Consider the following 27,621-nt stretch of genomic DNA (forward strand, 5'->3'; position numbering starts at 1 on the left):
CTAGCAAGGCGCCATTACCAGTTACTATTGATGCTGTAAAACATGTACCGTCAAGAGCAATGTTCACCAATTATGGTTCAAATGGTTCAAATGGCTCTGAGCACTATGGGACTCAACTGCTGTGGTCATAAGTCCCCTAGAACTTAGAACTACTTAAACCTAACTAACCTAAGGACATCACACACATCCATGCCCGAGGCAGGATTCGAACCTGCGACCGTAGCGGTCGTGCGGTTCCGGACTGTAGCGCCTTTAACCGCTCGGCCACTCCGGCCGGCACCAATTATGGATTAAAGTTAAGTATTCCAGCAGCTACGTACGTTTTTTGTTAGTCTCATTTCCTTGACCTGTTCCAGACCTCACGCCAGCCTGCGTGAGCTAAAACGCGTGCCTTTCGGCTTCCTCTCATAGTTGGTTGGCTGTCTTGCCAATCCACAACACACCTAGTTAGGCCATTTATCTTGCCACTACGCCTTAATTGACGTAAGTACGTGGAGCTCCTCTGGAACACTCTACCTGTTTTGTTGGAGAATGTTCCTTTAGCAATAGGAAAGGTAATGCAACTTACACACGATTGAGCACCAGCCCACTTCCGTGTCATTGTCCTTGGATATAGACGAGGAGGCCCTCCTGCCTGGCCACCTCGGCCTTAAACCCTCTTGATTTTTACTTGTGGAGGCATTTCAAAAATGTTCTGCATGGTAACCAGTCGGTGATGTGCAGACCCTTGAACAGTTTGTACGCGTAGCCTGTTGCTCTGTTCTGTTACAGCCTAGAACATTCAAGAGAATGACCCAATCCATGGTGCGGTGTGTGAAAGCTTCCATTTCATCTCATGGCCGCCAAGCTATACTGCTCTTGTAATATCGAAGAAACCAATGCCATGTAACGTGTAATATAATGTACTACTGCTAACTGTTTCATTCCAAACTCAGCTTGTCTTTGCGGGAATATGTAGATATGAATATTTTGTACCTTTTCCCGTCAGAAATCACCTTCTGAAGTCTTACTTTTATTAATAAGTTAAAACTAATTGCGGACATTAGCTTATTTTAAATGATCTATAGATTTTTCTTTGTTTCGTGTGACTAGGGCCTCCCGTCGGGTAGACCATTCGCCGGTTGCAAGTGTTTCGATTTGATGCCACTTCGGCGACTTGCACGTTGATGGGGATGAAATGATGATGATTAGGTCAACACAACACCCAGTCCCTAAGCGGAGAAAATCTCCGACGCAACCGGGAACCGAACTGGGGCCCTTAGCATTGACATTCTGTCGTTCTGACCACTCAGCTACCGAGGGCAGACATCTATAGATTAAAATGTATGTAGTTATCGATTTCTTCTTCATCCCAGTTGTGGACCATCTATTCTTTTCATCGTTTACTCTACATATAATGTCGCAACGATCTTATTTCCCATACGAGAGGAGTATGAAATGGTATGCACTTGCTGCTACCTGCAGCGCTCTGTGTCAACCCCGACCAGGGTGACAAGCACTCAGTCTCTTGTCATTCCCACCACTCCAAACGATTCTATCGCCTTCTAAAGTCTGAGCCGAGTGCATGGGGAGGTGGTCATCTGACAGTGGCGGCCTCTGGAACGCAGAGAACTCGCAAATTTTTCTGTATTGTCTCTAGATTGTGAGCCCTCTTTCATGCATCTCTAAAATTATAACAAATGGTTCAAATGGCTCTGAGCACTATGGCACTTCTGAGGTCATCAGTCCCCTAGAACTTAGAACTAATTAAACCTAACTAACCTAAGGTCATCATACACATCCATGCCCGAGGCAGGATTCGAACCTGCGACAGTAGCGGTCGCGCGGTTCCAGAATGTAGCGCCTAGAACCGCTCAGCCACTCCGGCCGGCAAAATTATAACAGCTGTTACAATTAAAGTTATTATTGCTATAAGTCCCAATAGACCGACATGTGGAACAAAATTTATGTTTCATCATGACATTTTGATGTTTCTTGCTGAAATTGCGCTCATCAACCGCTGATTCTTTTTAGATCAGGATTTTTAATATGCTGTTGATATTCCGCACAACGTTCGGAAACCGTATGCTTTGACTTTTGATATCGTTGCTTCTGCGCATACAATGAATGTTGCAAGTCCAGGTGACCCTGAAATCAAGACTGTTTTTGACTGCGCGCGGCACTTCATTTACTTTCTTACACTGTCGGAAAATACGTCGTTTGCCTCGTCTGCATTGGACCCTACCCATTTTTCTAGCTGTATGTTTGATGAAACAAAATTCTTGTCTCACACATCAGCCTATCCAAAACAGCAATGTGTAAGAATAACTATTGCCAGAGCTGCTCTTACAATGTGCAATGACATTAATGTGACCACTAGCCAAAAGCCTGAGTAACCACCTTTTGCAGCCCAGACCGCTGCGATACGTACAGCAAGAGAGTCAGTGACGTTGTGGAAGGTACCGACAGGGATGTGCAGCCATGCCGACTCCAGTGCAGTGGCCAGCTGCGCTAGGTTTCTCAGTTGAGGGTCCATGGCGCGAACTGCCCGATCAAGGTATTACCACAGATTCTAGATTCATGTTGAATACGGAGGGAGGGAGGACAAGTTGCAGTGTTGTGCTGCTAGATTCCATGGTACCGAGGAAATACAAACATACTTGTGTTGATCCATTGTGCCTTCCAGAATGACGAGTTCACCCTGGGAATTCCCCGAAGCCAATCCTCAGACCATGAACCTCCCCCTTGTTTGATTTCAGACACTTCACGCCTTACATACCAACAACCATCTATCCGATGGAGCACAAAACTTGAATCGTCTGGAAAGGCCACCTGTCGCCACTCAGTGGACATCCATTTGCCATACTGGCGTGCAAATCCCAGCCTTAGTCGCCGATAAACAGCAGTCAGCATAGGTGCACGAACGAGGCGCCAGTTGCGGAGGCCAATACGCAACAACATTCGCTGAACGGTCGTTGAGTAGACGTAGTTGGTAGTCCCTTGGTTCATATGGGCGGTCACTTGCTCAACAGTTGCACGTCTATTTGTCTGTACACATCTCCGCAGCCGCCGGTCACCCGTCACCTACGGCCCATGGACCACAACAGTTGTCTCAGATCCGGCTTTGGATAGCGTCATTTTGCCATGAGTGGTGTACGTCATCCACGACGGCATGAGAACAATTTACAAATCTGGCCCTTTCGGAAGTTTTTCCACCCATGGCCCGAAAACCAATGATCATGCTAAAAGCGGTGGCTAGTTTTATTTTACAGGTTATTATTCCTTGCTGTAGGGGCTGTGATTTTTGTTATTTTTTGTCTAAACCAGCAAGGCAAAACAGAGGCCACTACTTCCACCACATCAAGTGGATTTAGTGCTCACGTACTCACACTGAGCCGTGAACACTTCCCAGTTTATCAATGGGGAATTGTTGAACATGGTTACTACTGTTACCGGTGCCAAGAGTGCAATGGTCGTGCCAGGCGCGCGGTATGGAATCTTTATCCAATCGTTAGTGGCGCGAGACCTGCACGACCTTATAGCAACCGTTCTAGTTCCGCATGATTCTGTTACACTAGGGGTGAGTTCACGTAAGGAAAGAGAGAGAACGTAAGATTTACGGACTCATTTGTTAAACAGTTGAGAATCGAACAATAATACAACCAAATGGGGGTGGGGGGAAGAAAGATTCGAGTTCAGCAGCCTGCCCTAACGTACGTTCATAACACACCACGATAACAGGAGGAAAGGAATTTTAGTAACGATCGCCGTGTTATGAAACAGAATCTCATTTAGTAAAGGAAGGGGTTGCAGGCGTGCAACGACCACCACCAGGAATTAGCCAAGACTAAGAAGATGCTACTGTGCGTGAATCGCTCGGTAGCCTCCCGTACTAAAGCAATAAAACCCGCAAGACGCGAAACTATTCACAATGACCTGTCAGGTTCCCTCTGGGCCGCAGGGCGCGAATCTACAGTGCACGTCGGCGCTCATGCTTACCGAACTTCATATCCTGGAAGCGGCACCTCCGGTCACACTAGAACTGCCCTACTGCCCCTTTGTCCACCACCCATCCGCGGAGGGCGGTTGGCGCCCGCCCGCGGAAAACAGGCGCGCACCTGAACTGGCCTATCATAGGGCCGGAATTTCACAGGGAGGCGACCTCGCGACGTTAAAATCGAGCAGAAATAGCGTTTATAAGGTTGGTAAGGCAGGTTGGGGAACTGAGAACAGGAGGAACTTCGGCCACTACTGAATATTCAAACGACACCACGTGCTACCCTGGCGATCGGAAAGGGGACGGGAAAACGGGAAGCCATCATGGCCGCTAGGAAGACTGTTGCCCTCGCCCATAAATAAAGAAAATTTCTAGCGCCAAGCTCCTCTCACAGATTAGTGTGAGACAAGCTGTAAAAATCGTCAAATAAATCAGGCAATCCATAGAAATTATTAATCTTACCTGAATTATTATTTTACCGAGGACCAGAATGCTGGGATTAGAAATATGAAATACGAGCACTGAAAGGTGAATGAAGTGCACGTCTTTCAATGCCCTTTTGGACGTCAGATAAATCTTTCCATTTCCGCATGACGGCAACGACTGTACTCTTTTACGGGTTCCCCTAACACGTTTTATGTATCGTTAACGTGACGGCACCATGTAATCTTAGTTGTACATGGAAGAGAACTCTCGATGTTGAGAGACTACAGGGAAGTTCGCCCCCTTTTTTACATTCCAAAGGCCGCCACTAACATCGCAGACATTTACACGATCTCTGGCACCATGACGAAACTTATCAGTTAGTTAAGAAGCCACCGAGGTTCCTGTATAAAGCTCAAACTTTTAGTCTAATTTTAGTGGCAAGAACACCGAGTTTTTAATTATGAATGTCGTTGCCCTCATACAAGATTTATCCATCTTGTTTATCAGAAACAACTGACTGTCGTCACACTACCAGAAATCATATCAATGTCTACGATGCTAGTGGCAGTCGGAACGTAAATAACTCGGCGATTTTCCCCGTAGTCTCCCAATACTGAGAACCACCTTCAGTGCGCCACTATCCGCAATTACGGTCAAAATTACTGTTGCACATACGAGGTGTGTTCATAAAGGAATGGGAATTTTGTAATCTCGCTTGTTATATTAGTCCGATTCATGCGATTTTTTTCGTTGCTGAGTCGGCAGACAAATCCATCTGTACAGTGTTAGTTAGACGTATCGTATACGAGGGTTTTCCAGAAAGTACCGGGTGATCAAAAAGTCAGTATAAATTTGAAAACTTAATAAACCACGGAATAATGTAGATAGAGAGGTAAAAATTGACACACATGCTTGGAATGACATGGGGTTTTATTAGAACAAAAAAAAGAACAAAGTTCACAAAATGACCGACAGATGGCGCTAGACAGCAACACGTAACTGCTACCGTGACGGGTGAGAGGTACACCGATATGTTACAGAATCGCATCATCCACAGCCTAGCTGATAAACACCTGCTGGAACGTACGATGTTTATGCAGGATGGCGCTCTACCGCATATTGCTAGACGCGTGAAAGATCTCTTGCGCGTGTCGTTTGGCGATGATCGTGTGCTCAGCCGCCACTTTCGTCATGCCTGGCCTCCCAGGTCCCCAGACCTCAGTCCGTCCGATTATTGGCTTTGGGGTTACCTGAAGTCGCAAGTGTATCGTGATCGACCGACATGTCTAGGGTTGCTGAAAGACAACATCCGACGCCAATGCCTCACCATAACTCTGGACATGCTTTACAGTGCTGTTCACAACATTATTCCTCGACTACAGCTATTGTTGAGGAATGATGGTGGACATATTGAGCATTTCCTTTAAAGAATATCATCATTGCTTTGTCTTACTCTGTTATGCTAATTATTGCTATTCTGCTCAGATGACATTGTTTGAACTCTTGTATTTTTTTTTTGTTCTAATAAAACCTCATGTCATTCCAAACATGTGTGTCAATTTGTACCTGTCTATCTACATTATTCCGTGATTTATTCAGTTTTCAAATTTATACTGACTTTTTGACCACCCGGTAAGTTCCGATCGGTCGCGAAATGGACACCACAGTGAAAACCCGATGAAGCTTTGCACAGATGTGTTGGGTAGTGTCTCTAGTATGATCGTCGATCGCATTAAGACGCTCTTTTCAGTTGTGAGCGCACTGTGAGCGAGTAAAGGTGCCTAGAACAACGATGTCTCCCGCCAAGTGGGAGGGCCTGATGAGAGGCTTCGCCTTAATGAATGCAGCCCACCTAACACAACTGCCACGCACTTTCTTCTTCATGGCAATTCTTAGCCGCTCTCTGTGGGGCAGTGAAAACGCTCCTGCAACCTTTTCGATGGGAAGTGTTCAATCACCCACAACACAGCCATAATTGGCTCGTCCTGAGTATCATCTCTGTTCACATGAAACGCTGGATACAAAGACAACACTTGGGCGCAGGCTACGCGCTGTAGACCAGCGTAGAGAATTATCGGAAAGCACAGGCGGTTGCCTTCTATGACGATCGGAACTTACCTTCTGGACAACCCTCGTATTTAGTCTGTTGTCAGTTCTCGAAATGATTACATTTGTTTTGGTAGCACCGACGAGTATTTATTTTGTATAGGAACGAATGGGTGCTTTTTATTAAATTTTTCAATTATATAGGAATAAAGTGTAGCAAAATTTTAGAAATGTTAAATATTTATTTTTTGTGAATCTATTATGATCAAAGCATTGGTTTGCGAGTGGCATAAGCGTTTCGAAAAAGCCCCTGGACGCCTCAGCATATCATCAGACAGTATAATCGACGAAACTTGAAAGAAATGATTAAGAACGATCGCCGGGGCATAGTCATAGAAACCAAGAACGAAGAAACCCCGAAATGTGCGGACAAATGTGACAATTCCACTGTGGTTTTCGATTTTAACGGAATAGTACACCATGAGTTCTTGCCACAAGGTCGAATGATCAATACTTAAAGTTCAACACTATTTAGTTGAAGCAATCCGAAAAAAAATCCGGATTTGTGACAAAATTATTCATGGCTTTTGCACAATGATAGTGCACCTGCTAATACTTGCTTGTTTTTCATGAATTTTTGGCCAAAAACCATATCGTCCAACAAGGCAAAGAAAGTTGCTGATGGGGTTAAGGACTGTCTTGACTTCAGGGGCCCAGGAATTTCACAATATCCACCGTCAGTGGCTAACCAATCCGTACAGTTTCCGAGCTTTGTGGAGAATACAACGGGCCATTGAAATTCCTGATGTAGTAAAACCTGGAGTTGTTGAGCACAATGTAACAAATGAACCCAAATTTTTGTTTCGTAAAATAAGAGACTGGTAGTACCTGGCAGCGGCCGCAGCTGCGGCGGCTGGGTCGCAGGGCACGCACTGCTCTATGGCCTTGACGAGGTCGTCGCCGCAGCGGCGCAACACGAGCTCCAGCACGGAGCGCTTCTTGTGAGGGAACAGTTTGGCCAGCAGGTCCAGCGAGCCGGCCGCCAGCGGCCGCTGAGCAGCGCTCTTGGCCGCCCCCGCAGCCACCGCCGCAGCCGTCGTAGCCGTCGCCGTCGTAGCACCCTCGCCCCCGCTGCCGCCGCTGCTGTCGCCACCGTCACTGCCTTCTGTGGACACGAGAGGCGCTTCTCATTTCCTGTTCTCCTGATGCGTATAACCGAAATAACTAGCACGGGCTCGATAAATATGTAGGTACACTGATCAGCTAAAACATTATGACCACCGACCTACTATCGATATAAGCCCGTCTATGGGATAGCAGAGTCACCTAGCGAGGAATGACTGCTAGTCAGACACACGCACGGTGCATGTAGTATCAGTGAGCGTACTGTCCGTGTGTAGAACGGGGAAGGACAGCGATCTGTCTGAGTTTGACCGAGAGCAGACTGATTGCCCGGCGGCTAGGCACGAGCACTTCGGAAACTGCACGACTTGTCGGGTGTTCGAGGAGTGCTGTGGTGAGTGTCCATAAAACGTGATGAAATCAAGATGAAACCACATGCAGACGTCGCGGAGTTGGGCGGCCACCCCTCATTACAGATGTCGGACGTCGTAGGCTGGGAAGACATGTAAAACAGGACAAGCGGCGAACTGTGGCGAAGCTAATCTCAGACCTTAATGCTGGGCAGAGTACAGGTGTATCTGAACACAAAGTGCACCGAACACACCTAACGATAGGTCTCCGTAGCCCACGACCTGTGCATGTGCTAATGTTACCACCCCGACGTCGGCAATTACGACTGGAATGGGCATGTGACCATCATCACTGGACGTTGGGGACAGCGGCTGAGCGTTGCTTGGTCTGATGAATCCCAATACCTTTTTCATCACGCCGACGGGCGGGCACGAAACCGTCGTCTTCTAGGGGAACAGCTCCTTGACACTTGAACTGTGGGATGGATGCAAGCCGGCGGCGGCTCTATTACGCTCTGGAGGACATTCACATAGGCATCCAGGGGTGCAGCGGAGTTCGTGCAAGGCACCATAACGGCCAAGGAGCATAGTACACTGGTTGCAGACCACGTAACCCCTTCATGACGATCATGTTTCCCTATGGCAGTGGCATTCTTCAGCGTGATAATGCGCCATGTGACGTGGCCAGGAATATGATGGAGTGGTTCGAGGAACACAGTGACGAGTTCCAATTGATGTTCTGGCCCCACAGCTCACCAGATCTGAACCCGATCGAACACATGTGGGGTGTGATTGAGCATGGCGTCAGAGCTCATCGCGCCACTCCCCGGAATTTACGGGAATTAGGTGACTTGTGTGTGCGGACGTGGTGCTAACTCCCTCCGGTGACTTACCAAGGCTAGGTTCAAATGGTTCAAATCGCTCTATGGGACTTAACATCTGTGGTCATCAGTCCCCTAGAACCTAGAACTACTTAAACCTAACTAACCTAAGGACATCACAAACATCCACGCCCGAGGCAGGATTCGAACCTGCGACCGTAGCAGTCGCGCGGTTCCGGACTGAGCGCCTAGAACCGCTAGACCACCGCGGCCGGCTTACCAAGGCTTCATTGCTTCCATGTCACGATGAGGCTACGCATTTATCCATTTATCCGAGCCAAAGGTGGACATACCAGCTAATACGTACGTGGTCATAATGTTCTGGCTGATCAGTGCATATTCCGTTCTGCATTGTAGCACTGTTCCAACACGCTTCGACGAACTAGCTTCGTGGTGTCTATACACCGCATTTGTCATCTAGGCTCAGTTCGACTCTTTGCACAACTGGGCTATAGCCATTGTTGCTGCCAGAGGTGGTGCACTAAATTTCGCACCCTGTTTATCCCTATATGTTAGCGTCTTTAGCAGAGTGGTCAGCATATACGGCCCCAATGTGGAGGACCCGAGTCCGATTCCCAGTACTGGCAAGTATGTTTCCTTGGTGGGAGGACAAGTACGGGATGTACTCAGTCTTGTAATACCAACTGAGGGGCTACTTAAGCGAGTAGCAGCGGATCCACGGTGTGGAACGCCTGCAAAATGGCTGGGAGAGGTGTGCTCTGACCACATGCCCCTCCATACCGCATCCTCATGACGACACGACGACCGGTAGACATCCCTTGGGCTTTCACGGCCAGGACAGGGGCTCGTATATTCCCAACTCTGTAGATGAATGGTCAGACGGCTGACTGGCATATGAAGAACACGGCTTCAATTTCCAGTACTGCCAGCGATCTTTCCTTGGTGGGAGTACTGGAGCGGGGGCCACTCAGCCTCGTGGGAGGAGCTACTTGAATGAGAAGTAGCGGCTCCTAGGTCTGCATAGCCGCCAACTTCCGAGAGAGCAGTGTGCTGACCCCTTGCCCCTTTACACAGCATCCGAACGACGTTATATGCCAGAAGATTTTATTTTTTTTACACACAACTCATCTAGAAACTTAATGAGGTTCTCCTCCTATTGTACTGTATATGCACAGTAACTAAAATTTCATTTCTTGCTATCCTGCCTGGTGTTGCAATTTCAATGGCCAGTGTAGATACTTCCAGGTCCAGTATTCCCACAGTCACCGACCACCTTCCCGCATAGTGCCAAGTTCGCTGGTGCCGGAGGTACGGAAATTCTTGCACTGAATAGCGTCGTAGGCAACAGCTGAAAATTTCAAAGTAGAACTTGCGCGAAAACTGCACAAACTGGACGTTCCTGTCCACACCCGGAAATGTCGGTGGTCGACTCTGTCGATTTCCGTCATTATTACGTGAATCTCTGTCTGTATCTGTCGGTGGCAGCTCGTTTGTGGTGATTTCGTTAAAAACTATGATCTCATGAGATGAAAGCACTTACAGAAAATAGAAATTTTGTCGTGGAAAAGATTAGAACTGGTGCTTGCGTAGTTGAGGAAAAATACAGGTAAGCACGAGCTTTGCACCATTCGAAACACTCAAGGACAGATGACTGATAAATTTGGTGGAGGCTGCAGTAAATATTGGTAGCGTTTTTTGGGCGTGTCAGTGCAAAAAATAGTTACACCAGCCCACAACACTGTCTAGGGCTCTGCAAGGCTACTATCTTAGTACTCTCGCACTAGTCCCAGCTGTGCTGTGGCTGAGCATCGAAGTGAAAACGCTGTCAACACTGCAGACGAGGGGCAATCAGAAACATTTAATTATCACCTTAAAAAAATGAGGTTAGGGTATTAATTTTGTGTTTGTTTTCGGATATATGTCTGCAGCCCTGGAACACGATGAAACTGCCACTCCGTAGTACCACAGCATGCCACTACAGTAGTCAAAACAAAATGGCATACCTCAATAATAAGCTAGAGTATAGGTTGGTAATTCGTTTCTGCAATGGAGGGTAACAACGCTGCTGGAATTCATGCTGACTGGTTGGAAGAGTATAGGAGCAGTGCACCAACACATGGCATTGCAATTAGGTGGCGCAGACGCTTCCTGTGCGATCAAAGAAATCTGAATGACGAGACTGAAGACTTCTTTCTGTGAAGAACCTGGAGTCGCAAGACAAGTAGAGGTTCTGGCGCTTGAGGACCGTCGTGTCACATTCGTGGCGATGGTGCGAAAAGTGAAAACCAATCATGGATCAGTTTTCGACGTCTCGCGCGGTATTTTGGACATGACAAAGACTGCTGCCCGCTGGGTTCCGAAACTTCTCACACCCGTTCTAATAACCGGACGAACCGAAGTAGCTTCTGAAATTCGGCAGTTGTGTGGGACTAATCCAGATGCCGTCCTATAGCTGCATAGTCACCATAAACGCGAGCTGGGTGTATCACTATGATCCGTAACAAAGGAGCAGAGCAGACAGTGGCAACATGTAGTTTCATCACCTCTAAAAAAATAGCGAACATCCAATCATCTTGGGATAAGCTGATCTTTAGTGATTTTGGGATTGCTACGGTGAGGTGCTAACCCATAAGCGGTATACAGTCACAGCAGCATACTACCCAAATCACCTGAAGAGGCTACGGAGGTTGGACTGACGGGAAGTTGACCAAGGGGATGTTTTTACTCCACGGCAACGCTTCAGCCCATTCAGAACAGGACACAGAGACACATACTGTTTCTCTGGGCAATTAAATGTTGCCTGGCCCCCCTACTCTCCTGACATGGCATCCAGTGACTTCTTCTTCTTCCCTCAGATGAAGAAACCATCGCGTGATAGGCTTCCCAGAATGACGACGAGGTGATTTTCAATGTGCACAACCAAAATGTAGACTTCTAGAACCAAGTTATCCATCGGTGGTAAAAGTGTGTAAAAGTGTGTTACACTGAAATGTAAAATATCTGCATCTGCATCTACATATATACTCCGCTAGCCACCAAGCGGTGTATGGCGGAGGAGAAGGTCTAACACAATCACCAAGGTTCGTGGTCACAACTTGAAATTTTATTTTTGCTGTGATACTTAAAAATTAATTGCTACCCAATTTAGGTAAAAACCATAAAGGATGCTGGTACCGACCCACTGACAAGGATTTAGGGAGTAACTGTTGGCCGGCCGGAGTGGCCGAGCGGTTCTAGGCGCTACAGTCTGGAACTGCGGAACCGCTACGGTCGCAGGTTCGAATCCTCCTCGGGCATGGATGTGTGTGATGTCCTTAGGTTAGTTAGGTTTAAGTAGTTCTAAGCTCTAGGGGACTGATGACCTCAGAATTTAAGTCCCATAGTGTTCAGAGCCATTTGAACCATTTGAAGTAACTGTGGTTATCTCCACTTGAGAAAAGAAGAAATGAAGAAAGAACACGTACCTGCGGAGGGCTCGCTCTGGGGAGCCGTGGTGCTCATGCCGAAGATGGGCCCCTGCGGCAAGAACCCGTACTCGGCGCCAGTCGTCACCGCCACCAGCCCCAGCGCGATCGCGTCCTCGGCCGCCTGTTGCCGCTTCAGCGCCACCTGCAGGACCACCAAACATAGTGCGCTGCAGCCACGGTGGCAGAGCGCATGTTCCTCGCCCTCACGAGCTGGATTTACCACAACAGTATCAACAGATGCGAACAAGGTGGGAAACTAATGTTCATAGAGGAAATGAAGCACGCCACTTAAAATGACCGTTAACATTTCCCCTGAAATCGTAATTGTGTTACCTGTATTGGAAAGGTGTACTCCCTGCTTCCAATAGGCAAGTGATTCGAAAATAATGAAAAGCAGTGCATTAGGGCTTGTAATGAAACTGGACGTTGTCTACATTTATCTTGGCTTAAAGGCGTGTCTCAAGATAGACTGTTGACAGAAATAATGGTAAGTCATTTATACCACTTTTTTTTCATTTGAGTTTTCTGAGTACTCTGACATCTTTTATACACATTCTATAGTATTATTCACTCTCAAAAACAATTATTAGCATCATTTACAGGGGATATACACTGATGGAAAAAATAGCAACGCCAAAAAATAATTAATGTACAGTAATGAAATTTCGGGAATACATGTGTCTAGGTAATCTATTTAAGTGATTAACATTGCAAGATCACAGGTTAATGCAAGTGCGACATAAGTCATTGCAAATGTGAAATGCTGGTACATTCTAACGGGTGTAACCGCCAGAATGTTGAATGCATACATACGTATGTGCGTGCAATGTGTTGTACAGGTGCCATATGTCAGTTTGCAGGATGGAATTCCATGTCTGTTGCACTTAGTTGGTCATAACAGAGACGGTTATTGCTGTTTGTGGATAACGCTGGAATCGTCGTCCGATGATGTCCCATATGTGCTAGCTTAGAGACAGATCTGGTGATCTAGCAGCCCGAGGCAACACGTCGACACTCTGTAGAGCATGTTGAGTTGCAACAGCAGAATGTGGACGAGTGTTATCCTGTTGGAAAACACACCCTGGAATGCTGTTCATGAATGGCAAAAAAACAGGTCGAATCACCAGACTGACGTACAAATTTGTAGTCACGGTGCGTGGGATAACCACGAGAGTGCTCCTGCTGTCATATGAAACCGCATCTCAGACCATAACTCTAGATGTAGGTCCACTGTGTCTACCAAGCAGACTGGTTGGTTGCACGCCCTCAACTGGCCTCCTTCTAAGCAACACACCGTCATTACTGGCACCGAGACCGAACCAGCTTTCATCAGGATGATGATGATGATTAGCGCCCGGTTCATCAGGAAACACAACAGACCTCCGCCCTGCCCTGCACCGAGCTCTCGCTCACACCACTGAAATCGCCAATGGCAGTGGTTTGGGGCCAGTGGAATACACGCTACAAAGCGTCCGGTTCGGTTCTGTCCTTCAGGTAACCGATTTGTAACAGTTCGTTGTGTGAATGTGGTGCCAACTACTGCTCATATTGCTGCTGCAGATGCAGTACGATGCATCAGAACCATGCACCGAACATGATGGTCTTCCCGCTCGGTAGTGCCACGTGCCCGTCCGGAGCCTGGTCACCTTGCGAATGTGCATTTTCGAAACAACCGCTGCCAGCAATCATGCTACATTCCTGCCAAGCCATCAGCAGTATCGCGGAAGGGACGTTCAGCTTGTCGTGGATCTATTACACGACCTAGTTCAAACTCGGTACGTTTAATTTCACACCCTCCTCCTTACGGTTGAAATTATTAGGGTGTTTATCGATTTCGATTGCCTCCCTGTAGAGCCTTCCGTAATATCCGCTTGTGGCCACTAGTACTTGCGTCTCCTCGAAACGAATATTGTGGTTCCCTGGCTGGAAAGCAATGGAATTAAACGGCATATGGATGCCGCTGTTAAAGAAGATGTGTACCACCCGCCCACTACTGGGTGATGGCAACGGCGATCGACGGCGACGGACAGCGGCCAATTGCACTGACGTTTTCAAAACACGTGACGACACGCCGCGGCGTGGGAGCGCGCGGACACGGAATTTAGCGGCAGTCAGTAGCGAGCCAGTGGGTGTGTTGGACCTTCCATTGAGCTACGGACCCCCTTGAAGATGTCTCCCGCAGTCGGAGACGAAACGTTGGGAATCGACACAGAATTCGTCAACTGACCACGCCATAACAGCCCCGATAATTATAATGGACATGATATTTCCGGCCGTGAAAGTCTACATTTTAGTAAAACACGTATCATGTTACTTCACTTGATATGATGCATTATATTACATGACATGGGTACTAATACTGGCAAGTAAAAAAGCGCGAATATGTCAAGATGTTTTGATTTAAATGTCTTTGAAGCTGCCGAATGAAGTCGAAAAGTAGATCCCTACTTTTACATCCTCAGCTCTGTCTAGGACATATTAGCTTTTTTGTGCTATGATAGGAACATTTTGCATTCTGGTTAATATAATTGTATTTCAGCCAGCTCCCTTTCGTTGCGCATCGCCTGTTGCATACAGAAGGTGACGTATATATAGGCACATAGATTCAGGCAGATTAGACACAGGGTTATTTTAGCCACCAGAGCAGTTCGACACTGTCGGACTTTGTGATCGACACTGCAGTTCCTCAGGATCCGCAGACCATCTGTAGTCGTCATTGGATCTCGTCGTGACGTTGTAGTGATGTACAGAAACCGTTGCGGAGCGTTTATTTTTAGTCGATTTCATAATGGTTTATGCCGAATATTCCCTGTGTCTCGCAATCTCCTCCAACGCCTTGCAGTGGCCCCAGGTAGCAAATTCAACGTTCCTAAGATTTTGGTCTGTATTTCACCTGCTTCAAGGTTTCAGAGTATTATATCCTGCAAACCACGGGTGGCATATTCGTCACATTACGTTGAAATCTCCACCAAGAAACTACGCAATACTGCTAAATAACCTACAAACATTCTAACATACATTTCTGACATAAGAGCGAAGGAGCAATGATCTGCTTCGTACTTTGACTATGGCAAGTGTTCTGTTTGATTTCCTGAGTTTGGGTGCGCCTTGACGATATGACCTTGGCTGTTAGCAGAGTCGTGGTGTTGAATTCTGATTAGTCATTTTCGATTTTATAGGCGAATGTTGCAGCTTAGAGCGTGCATCTGTGAGTGATCCGAACAGGTTTCATATCAAACCGTCGACCTATTAACGAGCTGGATGTGATGTTTGATGGAAGAGATGGATTTGGGGGTGATTAATTTAACCTAATAAAAGTCATTTACTTCCGTGGAAATTTGAAGTGTTGTGATTTCGGAGTGACTTTTGGGCCACGTAACATTAAATTGTTACCCTGGTCTGCCTTCGTGGAGAATTCTGCGAAAGTTGCGAGAAATCATTTTGGAGGCAATGCACTAACTGTCTAGCCGAGTGGCAGAATCTCGGAATGTTTTGAAAACGGACTGCTATAGGGTACTTATCTTTTGAAGTTGGGGTAGTAACAATTTTAAGGCTGTCTCGCGGATCAGTGCGACTGTCATTAAGAGTAGCGGTGACAATAATTATTCCGGGGTCGCCGATAAACGCTTCCTTGCAGTTCAGTTGTAAAATACGTTGTCATTTCATTTCATTTATTGCGTATTTAAATATCTGTTACCTAGTATTTTAAAACAAGTTGTACATATTAGAGCTTTCATCATGTAATAACAATTTTTTTCATTCTACAGGCACATATTGTTTACAGCAAAGAAAAATCAAAGCAATAATAATTAATTAAAAAAGTGGAAATGAACACCCACACCAGACTAATTCAAAATAATTTTACTACAGTCACAATTTATCCTACATTATTCCATTATTGTGAATGAACGTGAATGTATCAGTTTGCATAGAAATGGGAAGCCTATCATCCTATCTCCACATCTGATAAAGAGTTGATTTAGTAGTTGAATAACTGCACTAAATAATAATGCAAAAGAAATAAGAATAGTTTTTCCTATAACATTTACTAGCAGATGATACTTCGACATCGTGCTTTCAAGACTGCATCGTTACCTACTGAGGGAACCACTTACGAGGATAGCTTGTAATATATTTTTCTGTTAATTTTCCACCGCATCAATTAGAATCGCGCCTAATCAATGCTTATGCAGGACTTCGAATAATTTTTTTCGACTAAGAACATCTTTAAATCCGCAGCGGGTGAGATGGCGTAATGCAGACTATGGACTCACCTCAGGGAGGACTCGCGTTTAATGTCTCTTCCACCCATTCTAATTTTCGTTTCCCATGATTTTCATAAATCGCTGAAGGAAAATATCAAATTTTTCCCTTTAAAAACGACATTGCAGATTCCCTTCTCTATTCTTTCCCAATCTGAGATTCATTTCCGCCTCCATCGACCTCGTCGTCGGTGGGACCTTAAACACAAATCTTCTTTTTCCTTTTACTGTTACGATAAACAGATCTATCTACCAGACACTTCCTCACTGCATGTTTTGGCACGCCTGCCCAGTCACAGTTGAGCCAATCATATCTCTGTTAATAAATCGTATGTGAATAATTAGTATAAGGCACATGACTCTCTACTTCTATGGAATCCGAGGCGTCAGATGCCACACCGGTTCACCACATCAGCTCGACAGCCCCTCACCGGCAGTAACGTCACGTCGGCGAATATGACGGCCGACGCAGGCTCGCCTCAAGTCATAGTCCTCCTCAGACAGACAACATAAATTATCCGTCTCTCCGTCCCCACTAGCGTTCAGTAATGTTGGGACTTCACTGAACCGTTCCTGTAGTAACCATAGTGACTGTCACGGCATCGTTTTCTGTCCTATACCGACCCAGTTACCAGTCTTTATTCCAAATTGTGTGCGTCGGAGAGACAGATTGCAGCACCTCCATAAGCCCAAAAGACCATCCAACAGTTGTCAACCGTGCTGGTGGAGTAATGGAAAAGCCTACCACAAAAACTCGATAACCTCGTGTCCATCAAGAGTGCACGTTGCAGAGCACAATCTATTAAGAACAATATCCCGCCATTTGGAATGTCCAAGGGACCATCATGAATCTCCGTGACTTCAGTGTAATTATTGTCTTTGAACAAAAGTGTCATATCTGTTCATCTCATTGCGTATTTCTTCGGTTACCTTGAGTACTATACTTTAGCGGTTCATTCCATATATGGTCCAAGTTGCGTATTTCTTTCGGTTATCTAGTGTAGTGTAATGTAGTGTAGTATACTGTAGCAGTTCTTCCTATGTATTGTCCGAGTTTCATCGAGCTATGTTACTTGACAGTGACACATCATGCAAAAGTCACTGACGTTCTTAAATTTTGTACTCCAGTGCATTTTTATGTCTTCTCTTTCTCAATATTCTCTTTGGATGTCAGCCTCAACCTTCACCCCTCCTTTTACCGTTATTCGATTGTATTTATTATTTTTCATTAAACGATTTTTTTTATATTGTGTGTGTCACTCGACCACACATTCAAATCACTAAATATGTGGACGACACACTAATTTAATGAACCGTAAGTTACATATTAATCTCAATAGTCATTAGCCTCAAATCGTCACAAATATGTTCAGTTCTTTCACATATGCAACAAACGCTAAGCCCACAAGTTGAAAGCAGTCTTATTTCCCTTGTTAATCAATCTCTGAGAGATCAAGTGAGACAGCCACGACATAGAGGAGATACATCCTGTCAGAAAGACAGCTCACTGCACGATGTGTAAATGCAATTTCTTATAAAAAAATTGTACATCACTTGTCTGCTGTTACTACGAATATCTCCAGCAATCCCATCTAAGGAGAATTAAAAGTTCTGGGCTAAGTAGTAATCATTTTACCAATACGTGCTCTGACAAATTCATGTGATTCCTTATATATTCACATTATATTTATGAAAGTTCAAACTACAGGTTAAGTCATTGCTATTTGTTCACTATCATGTGTCGAAAGCTTTTAGATCATGTCCTCTACGTCAGCTTTTCTTTTCTGAGCGTAGCAAAGTTATCACAGAAAAACCCCTCCTCTGATCCCATTATTGTATTGGCCACAGTCGAGATTCAACAACGCTAAAGTACTGCAATGCCACAGTTTCGTAACTATTGATGCTACTCCAAAGTGATCAGTCGAGAAACCAGTAATGTTAACCTTCTTGTATGACATAGCAAACATTTCATTTTAAAGTATGAACAGTGGCACTGGCAGAAGCGTAATTGTTTGGGATACGTCACTGTCACCACTGTAATCTAAAACAAACACTACTGGCCATTAAAATTGCTACACCACGAAGATGACGTGTTACAGACGCGAAATTTAACCTACAGGAAAAGGATGCTGTGATATGCAAATGATTAGCTTTTCAGAGCATTAACGCGAGGTTGGCGCCGGTGACGACACCTACAACGTGCTGACATGAGGAAAGTTTCCAACCGACTTCTCATACACAAACAGCAGGTGACCGGCGTTGCCTGGTGAAACGTTGTTGTGATGCCTCGTGTAAGGAAGAGGAATGCGTACCATCACGTTTCCGACTTTGATAAAGGTCGGATTGTAGCCTATCGCGATTGCAGTTTATCGTATCGCGACATTACTGCCCGCGTTGGTCGAGATCCAATGACTGTTAGCAGAATATGGAATCGGTGGGTTCAGGAGGGTAATACGTAACGCCGTGCCGGATGCCAACGGCCTCGTATCACTAGCAGTCGAGATGACAGGCATCTTATCCGCATGGCTGTAACGGATCGTGCAGCCACGTCTCGATCCCTGAGTCAACAGATGGGGACGTTTGCAAGACAACAACCATCTGCACCAACAGTTCGACGACGTTTGCAGCAGCATGGACTATCAGCTCGGCGACCACGGCTGCGATTACCCTTGACGCTGCATCACAGACAGGAGCGCCTGCGATGGTGTACTCAGTGACAAACCTGGGTGCACGAATGACAAAACGTCATTTTTTCGGATGAATCCAGGTTCTGTTTACAGCATCATGATGGTCGCATCCGTGTTTGGCGACATCGCGGTGAACGCACATTGGAAGCGTGTATTCGTCATCGCCATACTGGCGTATGACCCGGCGTGATGGTATGGGGTGCCACTGGTTACAAGTCTCGATCACCTCTTGCTCGTATTGACGGCACTTTAAACAGTGGACGTTACATTTCAGATATGTTACGACCCGTGGCTCTACCCTTCATTCGATCCCTTCGAAATCCTACATTTCAACAGGATAACGCACGACCGCATGTTGCAGATCCTGTACGGGCCTTTCTGGATACAGAAAATGTTCGACTGCTGCCCTGGCCAGCACATTCTCCAGATCTCTCACCAACTGAAAACGTCTAGTCAATGGTGGCCGAGCAACTGGCTCGTCACAATACGCCAGTCACAACTCTTGATGAACTGTGGCATCGTGTTGAAGCTGCATGGGCAGCTGTACCTGTACACGCCATCCAAGCTCTGTTTGACTCAATGCCCAGGAGTATCAAGGCCGTTATTACGGCCAGAGGTTGTTGTTCTGTGTACTGATTTCTCAGGATCTATACACCCAAATTGCGTGAAAATGTAATCACATGTCAGATCTAGTATAATATATTTGTCCAATCAATACCCATTTATCATCTGCATTTCTTCTTGGTGTAGCAGTTTTAATGGCCAGTAGTGTACTTAGCGTGTTTAACAGTCGCACTCTAGTCGTGCTTTCTTCAGACCTGCAAAGGAATTTATTGGTTCCCTGCCAATTAGTTTGAGCCCTAACTTTTATTATCATTACCAAAACCAGCAGAATCAGGCTTCGTGACATCCGCTGCTAAATACAGCCTTCTCTAGATTTTTCCATGAATTATGGCCTCCAGCTGTACGCCTTCACGTTGTTGCCGCATGTTGCCTAACATCTTATCTGCTCGCTACATGCGGCGAGCGCACGAAATAATAAAGGAAATAAAGACACAAACCTACATTTGTATAAATCGCAAGCTTCCTTACTGTGTGTGACTTTGGGAACTTTGTATACCAATGTCATTTCCCCAGTTCCCAGTTCCAGTCGCGAATAGTTAGCGGGAAGAACGATTGATGGTAAACCTCCGTGTGATTCTACCTTAATAAGTTTTTCGCGATATACACGTAGGAGGATACAATATGGTGGGTGACTCTTCTACGAACGTACGCTCTCGGAACTTTAATAGTAAACTGTACCGTGATGCAGAACGCGTCTCTTGCAGCGTCTGCCACTGGAGTTGGCTGATCATCTCCATGACGCTTTCACACCCACTAAATCAACGTGTAACGAAACGTGTAGCTCTTTTTTCGATCTTCTCTATTTCCTCTATCAATCCTATCTGACACGGAACCGGACTGCCGAGCAATATTCAAGTGTTGGTCGAACGAGGGTTTCGTTGATGGATTACATATCCTGAGGTCTCTTCCAATGAATCTCAGTCTGGCGTCTGTCTTATCCGCGGTTAATTTTATTTGGTCATTTCACTTTACATCACTCTGTACTCATACTCCTAGATATTTTATGAAAGTAACTGCCTTCACTGATCTTTCTGCAATCGTGTAATTATACAATAATGGGCACTTACGTCCATGTACTCGCAACACGTTACATTTGTTTATGTTGAGGGTCAATTGCCACACTCTACACCAAGTGTCAATCCTCTGCAGGTCTTCCTGCATTTTGCCACAATTTTCTAGCGTTGCGACAACTGTGTATACAACAGCATCATCCGCTAAAAGCCTCGGGGAAATTCCGACGATATCTGATTGGTCATCTATGTATATTGCGGTAAGTAATTGTCCTGTAACACTCCCTTGGGGTACGTCCGACGTTACTTTTACGTCTGAAGACTTCTCATCGTCGAGAATGACTGGCTGCGATCTGTATGCTAGAAACTCTTATCCAGTCGCACAGTTGGTCTAATACTACGCACGCTCTCATTTTGTTCATAAGGGCCGGCCGGAGTGGCCGAGCGGTTCTAGGCGCTGCAGTCTGGAACCACGCGACCGCTACGTCCGCAGGTTCGAATCCTGCCTCGGGCATGGATGTGTGTGATGTCCTTAGGTTAGTTACGTTTAACTAGTTCTAAGTTCTAGGGGACTGATGACCTCAGAAGTTAAGTCCCATAGTGCTCAGAGCCATTTGAACCATTTTTTTGTTCATAAGGTGGCAGAGATATTATGTGAGCACTTTGATATCAGAGAAACACATCATGTGAAACTGCTGGTGTTAAAGCTCGTATTCCAGTGTGCTATCTCCGTTGCACGAAGAACCTGCATTGTCCCTTTTTTTAATTAATAATGAATTATCTTTTCAATGATTTGATACGATCCTCCATTTTCTATCTTTCATCATAATAGTGTTCTCTGTATGTCAGTGACTTCCTGTACCCCACTGAAATGACGTAGGAGATATTGTTTTTTCCTTGCCCGTTCTTCCACAAATATCTTCACCGAATACGCAAGTACTTTACCTAAAGTCACATAACCTTCTTCAAATTCCGTGAATGTAACAATAATAAGAGAGATGGCGCTCTGGACTAGAATTTGGGAGCCACAGGGTTCAATGCCCATTCGGTCAAACAGATTATCCTGGTTTCCCCAAATTACTTCAGATGAATGCTGAGATGGTTGCTTTGTAAAGGACACGGCTTCTTTCATTCACCATTCAAAGTTTGTGCTACGTCTCTAATGATCTCGTTGTCGATGCTACGTCTCTTGCCTTCATTTATTCTTCCTCAAGTAAAATACGAGAATGTTCTTAATTCGAGTTCCTTGAGTTTAATTGGGAACTAAATTTGTCATTCTAGTGAAAGATCTTTTGAAGGAAGATATAATGACAAGGTTAGTACTAATGGTAACTGTCGAGTGTGTAGCCGAGTTGTTAAAACCTTCTGAGCACAATATTTCAACAACCGATCGAGACGTCTTCTTCAGGCACTGTGAGTGTATTTCTATGCGAGCTGCACCCCAGCCAGACTGCCCAGGCGGTTGAACACCCGGAAGCACATCATTAATCAATAACGGTGAAAATTTTTGGAAATTTGTAGTAAGGTGTTATGGACCAAACTGCTGAGGTCATCGGTCCCCAGTCCCTAAGCTCACGCACTACTAAATTTAACTTAAAGTAACTTACGCTAAGGACAACACACACACCCATGCCCGAGGGAGGACTCGAACCTCCAACGGTGAGGGAGCGGGGGGACGCGGACCGTGACAATGCGCCCTAGACCGCGCGGCCAATCACGGTGACAAAACCTGAGCAATTTAAACCTTAATACTCTTAGTGTCCATCTACAGATACACATCTAACCTCTCGGAATAACCACAAAGCACTCACAAGAAGAGGAGGAAGTGAAAATGAAACTTCGCGAAGTATGACATTTTATTTCAGCAGTCACAAAATCGAATCAAATTTTCAAAGAACTTGACTATATGTGCCCATTTATCAGTATGACGTTGCATCCCTCCTGGGAAGAGTTCTATAAAGTCAGTGTATTCTCTCGCGAGGACGGCGATCCGGCAACTGTAATAACTGGTTGGTGATTTCCTGGCTACTGGCAATGGGACGGGCTTGACGTCCGATCTGGTACCACACATGCTGTGGGGGAGATATGGGAATGTTGTTGGCCACAGGAATACTTCAACATCACACAGACTGTCCATAGCGACACGTGCGATGTGTGCACGATCTGTTGAAAACTGGCAGCACGATACTGTTGAATGAGAGGTAACGCATGAGGACGCCGGATGTCCGTGTCGTACAGTTACGCTGTCAGACTTCACTCAATCACTATCAACCGTGAACTGAAGCTATACCCGATGGCTCGCCACAGCATCACGCCAGGAGTAACACTGTTATGCCTCTCCAGAATATAAGAAGTAGAGGACCTCTCACCAGGTCGCCGCCATCCTCGCCGATAATGGTCAATCGGAGAAGCACGGACCGCGAGTCATCGCTGAACGCAGAGCGACATCATTCATCAGCAGTCCATACTTCCCGGTCACAGCACCATTCCAAACGCAGCCATTTGTTTTGTGGCAGCCTATACATGGGAAGGTATTCCCATAGTTCGACTGCTGCTAGTGTCCAACAATGGTGCGGGATAACACAGAATGTTGTAGGGAGTCCATTACTTACTCTCCGATGACAGGCGGAGATGTGATGTGGTTACGATGTGCTTGGTGCACAATATGGCGATCCTCCTTTGCGATGGTCCGGGGTGGTTGAGCAGAACCTTGACGACGAGTATGTCTGTCCTCCCGTCCCCAAGAAATTCATCAGGCCATTGTCACATTCGAATGCGCCACAAATATGGATGCTGCTCGATTCGACCACCCGGAGAAATGGAGAGCAACATTCAGCCTCCTTTTAAACTCTGTCGGGTGCTGATAACGCTAACACGAAAATGCGCCGTCTCTGTGTCCTTCATACTGATCAGCCGGCCGCTGTGGCCTAGCGGTTCTAGGCGCTTCAGTACGGAACCGCGCTGCTGCTACGGTCGCAGATTCGAATCCTGCCTCGGGTATGGATGTGTGTGATGTCCTTAGGTTAGTTGGGTTTAAGTAGCTCTAAGTCTAGGGGACAGATGACCTCAGATGATAAGTCCCATAGTGCTTAGAGCCATTTGAACCATACTGATCACGAAATATTTGACTCTGTTTATGCCCCTTATATACCCTACTAGGTCTGCTAACAACACAAAACACGAACAACATTAACGCTCCCTGATGCATGTTCTATTTGTCACAGAGAATTGCAGCTCTAATTTACATACTCGCCGATGGTAAGAGCGTGCACAAAGTTGCAAAGCGGCCAGTGTAATGTGTATCTTGTGTACTTGAGCAACATTCCTACAAACCTAATAAGCGTCTTGCAAAGTATATTTTTCGCTGATTCCAGTGTCCCATTGCCCTACCAATAAATCTAAGGCTGCCAATTGCTTTGTTTACAAGTGAGGTTCTGATCGCTCCATTTCGTATCTACGCACACGCTGTTCCCCCCACATCACTTTACCACTTGACTGACTCTGTTTGTGTTTCATTAATCGTGCAGTCAGAGACTGAAAGATTTTTTGTTTCGTGATTTGTCCACTTTGCATTTTCTCTAGGTTAACAAATAAATTCAGTCTTTGCAGTAGGTCAATACTTTGTACACTTTTAAATGAAAACCGAATTTTTATCGTATAGCACATTCTCATAAGTAACTACGTCATCTGCGTAAACATAAGACAGCTAATATTAATACTAAGACATTAATAACTACATTGAACAGTAATTGTCCTATCAGTTTTCCCTAGGGCACACCAAGACGATGGATGTATCCGATGTTTTAAATTGGATGTACGGGGTGGTCAGAAAAGTCTTGTAAAGCTGTTACAGGGGAGGCTGTGCTGAGAAATAATTGTTAAGAAAAAATCTGATACTTTGTACCGTCTCCGAATTATTTAGGATTGCAGTTAGCCTGTCAGGTAGTCACAAATTCAAGCACTTGGACGCTCTAAAACGCGGTAATGCACCGACATTTCTGGGTTCGTGAGCTGTTCAAATGAACATTACCAGTTAAAATCTGCATTTTTCTGAAGTGATAAATTTAAGCTTCGCGAGCAAAAACTACGTGTGTTCGGTTTGTGGAAACCAAGCGAAGAATATGTTCCGTGACACTGTCTCTATCAGACACTTGCATTTGAGCGCAACCATCTGATGGCTAACTTCAATGCTAAATGACTCGGAACGGTGCAACGTACCCAGTTTGTATCCTATCAATTATTTCTCAGCAGATCCTCCGCTGCAGCACCCTCACAAGCTTTTCAGACTGTTTCTGATGATAATGGGTACCGTAAAACTAGGCGACTTTGTGACAATTTTAGCACACTTTTGTAAGATAATTTTACACAAATATGTGGGTTGACATTTAATTTCCACACATATGGAATTTTATGATCTTTACCCATTACTTTTGATAGCAATGAAGTTTTAATGAGCAATGAAGTACTGGAATACGAAAAACTAATTCTCGCACAGTTACTCCCGCCCAACAGCTCAGTAAAACACTGTATCATGACGTCTAAGACAGGGAAAGTAGAGTTAAGTTCATCTGTCAGAAAGATGGTCTGACCTAGTGTTTCTTTATGATACACACTTATAACTTGTTTCAGATTTGCCCAGTTTAATGAGTTTTGTTTCATCCATACACAGGAAAACATTTGTCACAAAGTTTAATGACGTTTATTTTCCTAATTTTCTTACAATGCAAGAAAATAAGAATGAAAAATTAAACTGCATTAAGCAAAGTAATGAAAAACGGTATTGCGTACTTATTTACGCATCTGTCCTTTGGAACTGTGTGAGACGAAAACGTCTCCCAACAGTTACGTTTAACACAAATATTCTAATCAAAATAATTAGATAAAACTGTTTGACACTTATATACAAGGTCAGTGGTATGAGAACAATCAAAGTCGTGACATATTTACTACAGTACTCTGAACAACTAACTGTATGGTATATGTAGAAACAAGATTATAATGAGAAATAAAACGTTGTCTTTTTTACTGAACCATTCACAGATCTTCCTAATTTTATTAATGAGATTTTATTTCTACAGTTTCAATTCATACATTTGTTACTACAGGTATAGGTGCTGTCACAAAGTTACCCTATAATAGAGTGTAAGTTATTCGCTTTCCACTGGCTGAAGAATTTCTTTTTTTTTTTTTTTTTTTTTTTTTTTGTAAAATTTAACTCTTACACAGAATAGCTTACACATTTAACATGTTTACATGAAATTGTCTTCAGTTAATAAGCTCTTCAAAGTTATCGGCAGCAGCAGAAAGTTTCCAAGAAATCTACAAACATATCTTTTCCCCCTGCAATCACAATGGCTTTCTGACCAGCTCAAGTGTAATGCATATACTTGTAGCTTCCATCACTAATGGCAGCGCGATGGAAGAATACTCTGCAGCAGAACTATGTATTGAATGTTGACCCGAGTTGCAGTATTTAGAAATAAAAAAGCTAGAGTGCGCTGCGCCGGCCGAAGTGGCCGTGCGGTTAAAGGCGCTGCAGTCTGGAACCGCAAGACCGCTACGGTCGCAGGTTCGAATCCTGCCTGGGGCATGGATGTTTGTGATGTCCTTAGGTTAGTTAGGTTTAACTAGTTCTCAGTTCTAGGGGACTAATGACCTCAGCAGTTGAGTCCCATAGTGCTCAGAGCCATTTGAACCATTTTTAGAGTGCGCTGCTGTCACGAAGTAATATCTCAACCACAAAGTTGCCCACTTCTGTGGTATTTGATATTCGAGAAAACGTACTGACGAACCAGTAAATAAGAAACGGATGAGGTAAGCAGAATGTATGAAAATCATGTCGCTTACGTGGTTGCATCCGCCCGCATAGAAAGGGCTCATCTGCTCAAACAACCAAATGCTACATTCATATCTCTCATATATCTATTCATGATAGTTCGAATCGTCTGGGGTTTTCGCTATATGAGCCTCTTTGAACTACACAGAAGTAAAAAAATCGAGAGGATTAAAGACTCTCGTGAGCAGGACCCAGTACCCTATCAAAGTTGTACAGCAGACGCGTTTTCGTTACACAGGTTGCAGTGGCTGAAAGTCAAGTTGTAGGCGCTACCCCTTTGTTTTTGTCGCGGTCCGGTGAAAGGGTGCGGGTTTTTATCCGGAGATGCGATACCGGCGGACACACACAGCCTGTGGGACCCGGCAGATGTATCACCCCGTAAATATATTTTCATTAGCCGCAGCATTATGTGCGCTGAAACTGGAGCGCCGCAGGCTGACGTCACTTGTTTGTGGAGGCGGAGCGGGAGCGCTTGCTTCTCGGTTCGTCCCCCCTTCTCCACTACCCCATCCATGCCCCTTTCTGGTGTGCCATATGTTCCCTTCTGCCGACTGCGTCCTCTACCGGCTCGCCGCAAACGCTACACTTTAGCTCTCGACTTCTTATTCAGTGTAGGAAAACCTTACAGTTACTTTTCCAAGCTGGAGAAAAGGAAGAGCGTTGGATTTAACTATAACATCATTAGCGTACGAATATCACCTCCAAGCGTACAAGATTTGAGCAATCTATCGTGCCATTTTTAATCACTCCTGACTCTCCAAATTTAATGATTTAAGGAAAATTGTGGAAAACCAAGGTCATGATGGTCGGACGGGGATTTGAACTCGACTACTTCTGGATTACATGTCTAGTGTCTAAATGCTGCACCTACTCTCTCAGCGATATTTTATTTACTTCAGATTGATTTATTACCGTCATTTCCAGATTTATTATTTGTTACAGTGCTGGTTACATATTTTACAATTTTCATGTC

At 45.1% G+C, this 27,621-nt stretch overlaps 1 protein-coding gene across 1 annotated transcript in view; it reads right to left on the minus strand.

Moving 5' to 3' along the window:
• LOC124722463 (doublesex- and mab-3-related transcription factor A2) overlaps window positions 1–27,621 on the minus strand; it is a 206,807-nt gene that overhangs the window by 152,074 nt on the left and 27,112 nt on the right. The window contains exons 2-3 of the mRNA XM_047247620.1: window positions 12,223–12,371; window positions 7,337–7,510 (exon numbers count right to left, since the gene is read on the minus strand). Coding sequence (XP_047103576.1) covers window positions 7,337–7,510; window positions 12,223–12,371 — 323 coding nt within the window. The remainder of the gene's footprint in view (window positions 1–7,336; window positions 7,511–12,222; window positions 12,372–27,621) is intronic.

This window comes from Schistocerca piceifrons, chromosome X, assembly GCF_021461385.2.
Source record: "Schistocerca piceifrons isolate TAMUIC-IGC-003096 chromosome X, iqSchPice1.1, whole genome shotgun sequence".
Taxonomy (NCBI): Eukaryota; Metazoa; Arthropoda; class Insecta; order Orthoptera; family Acrididae; genus Schistocerca; species Schistocerca piceifrons.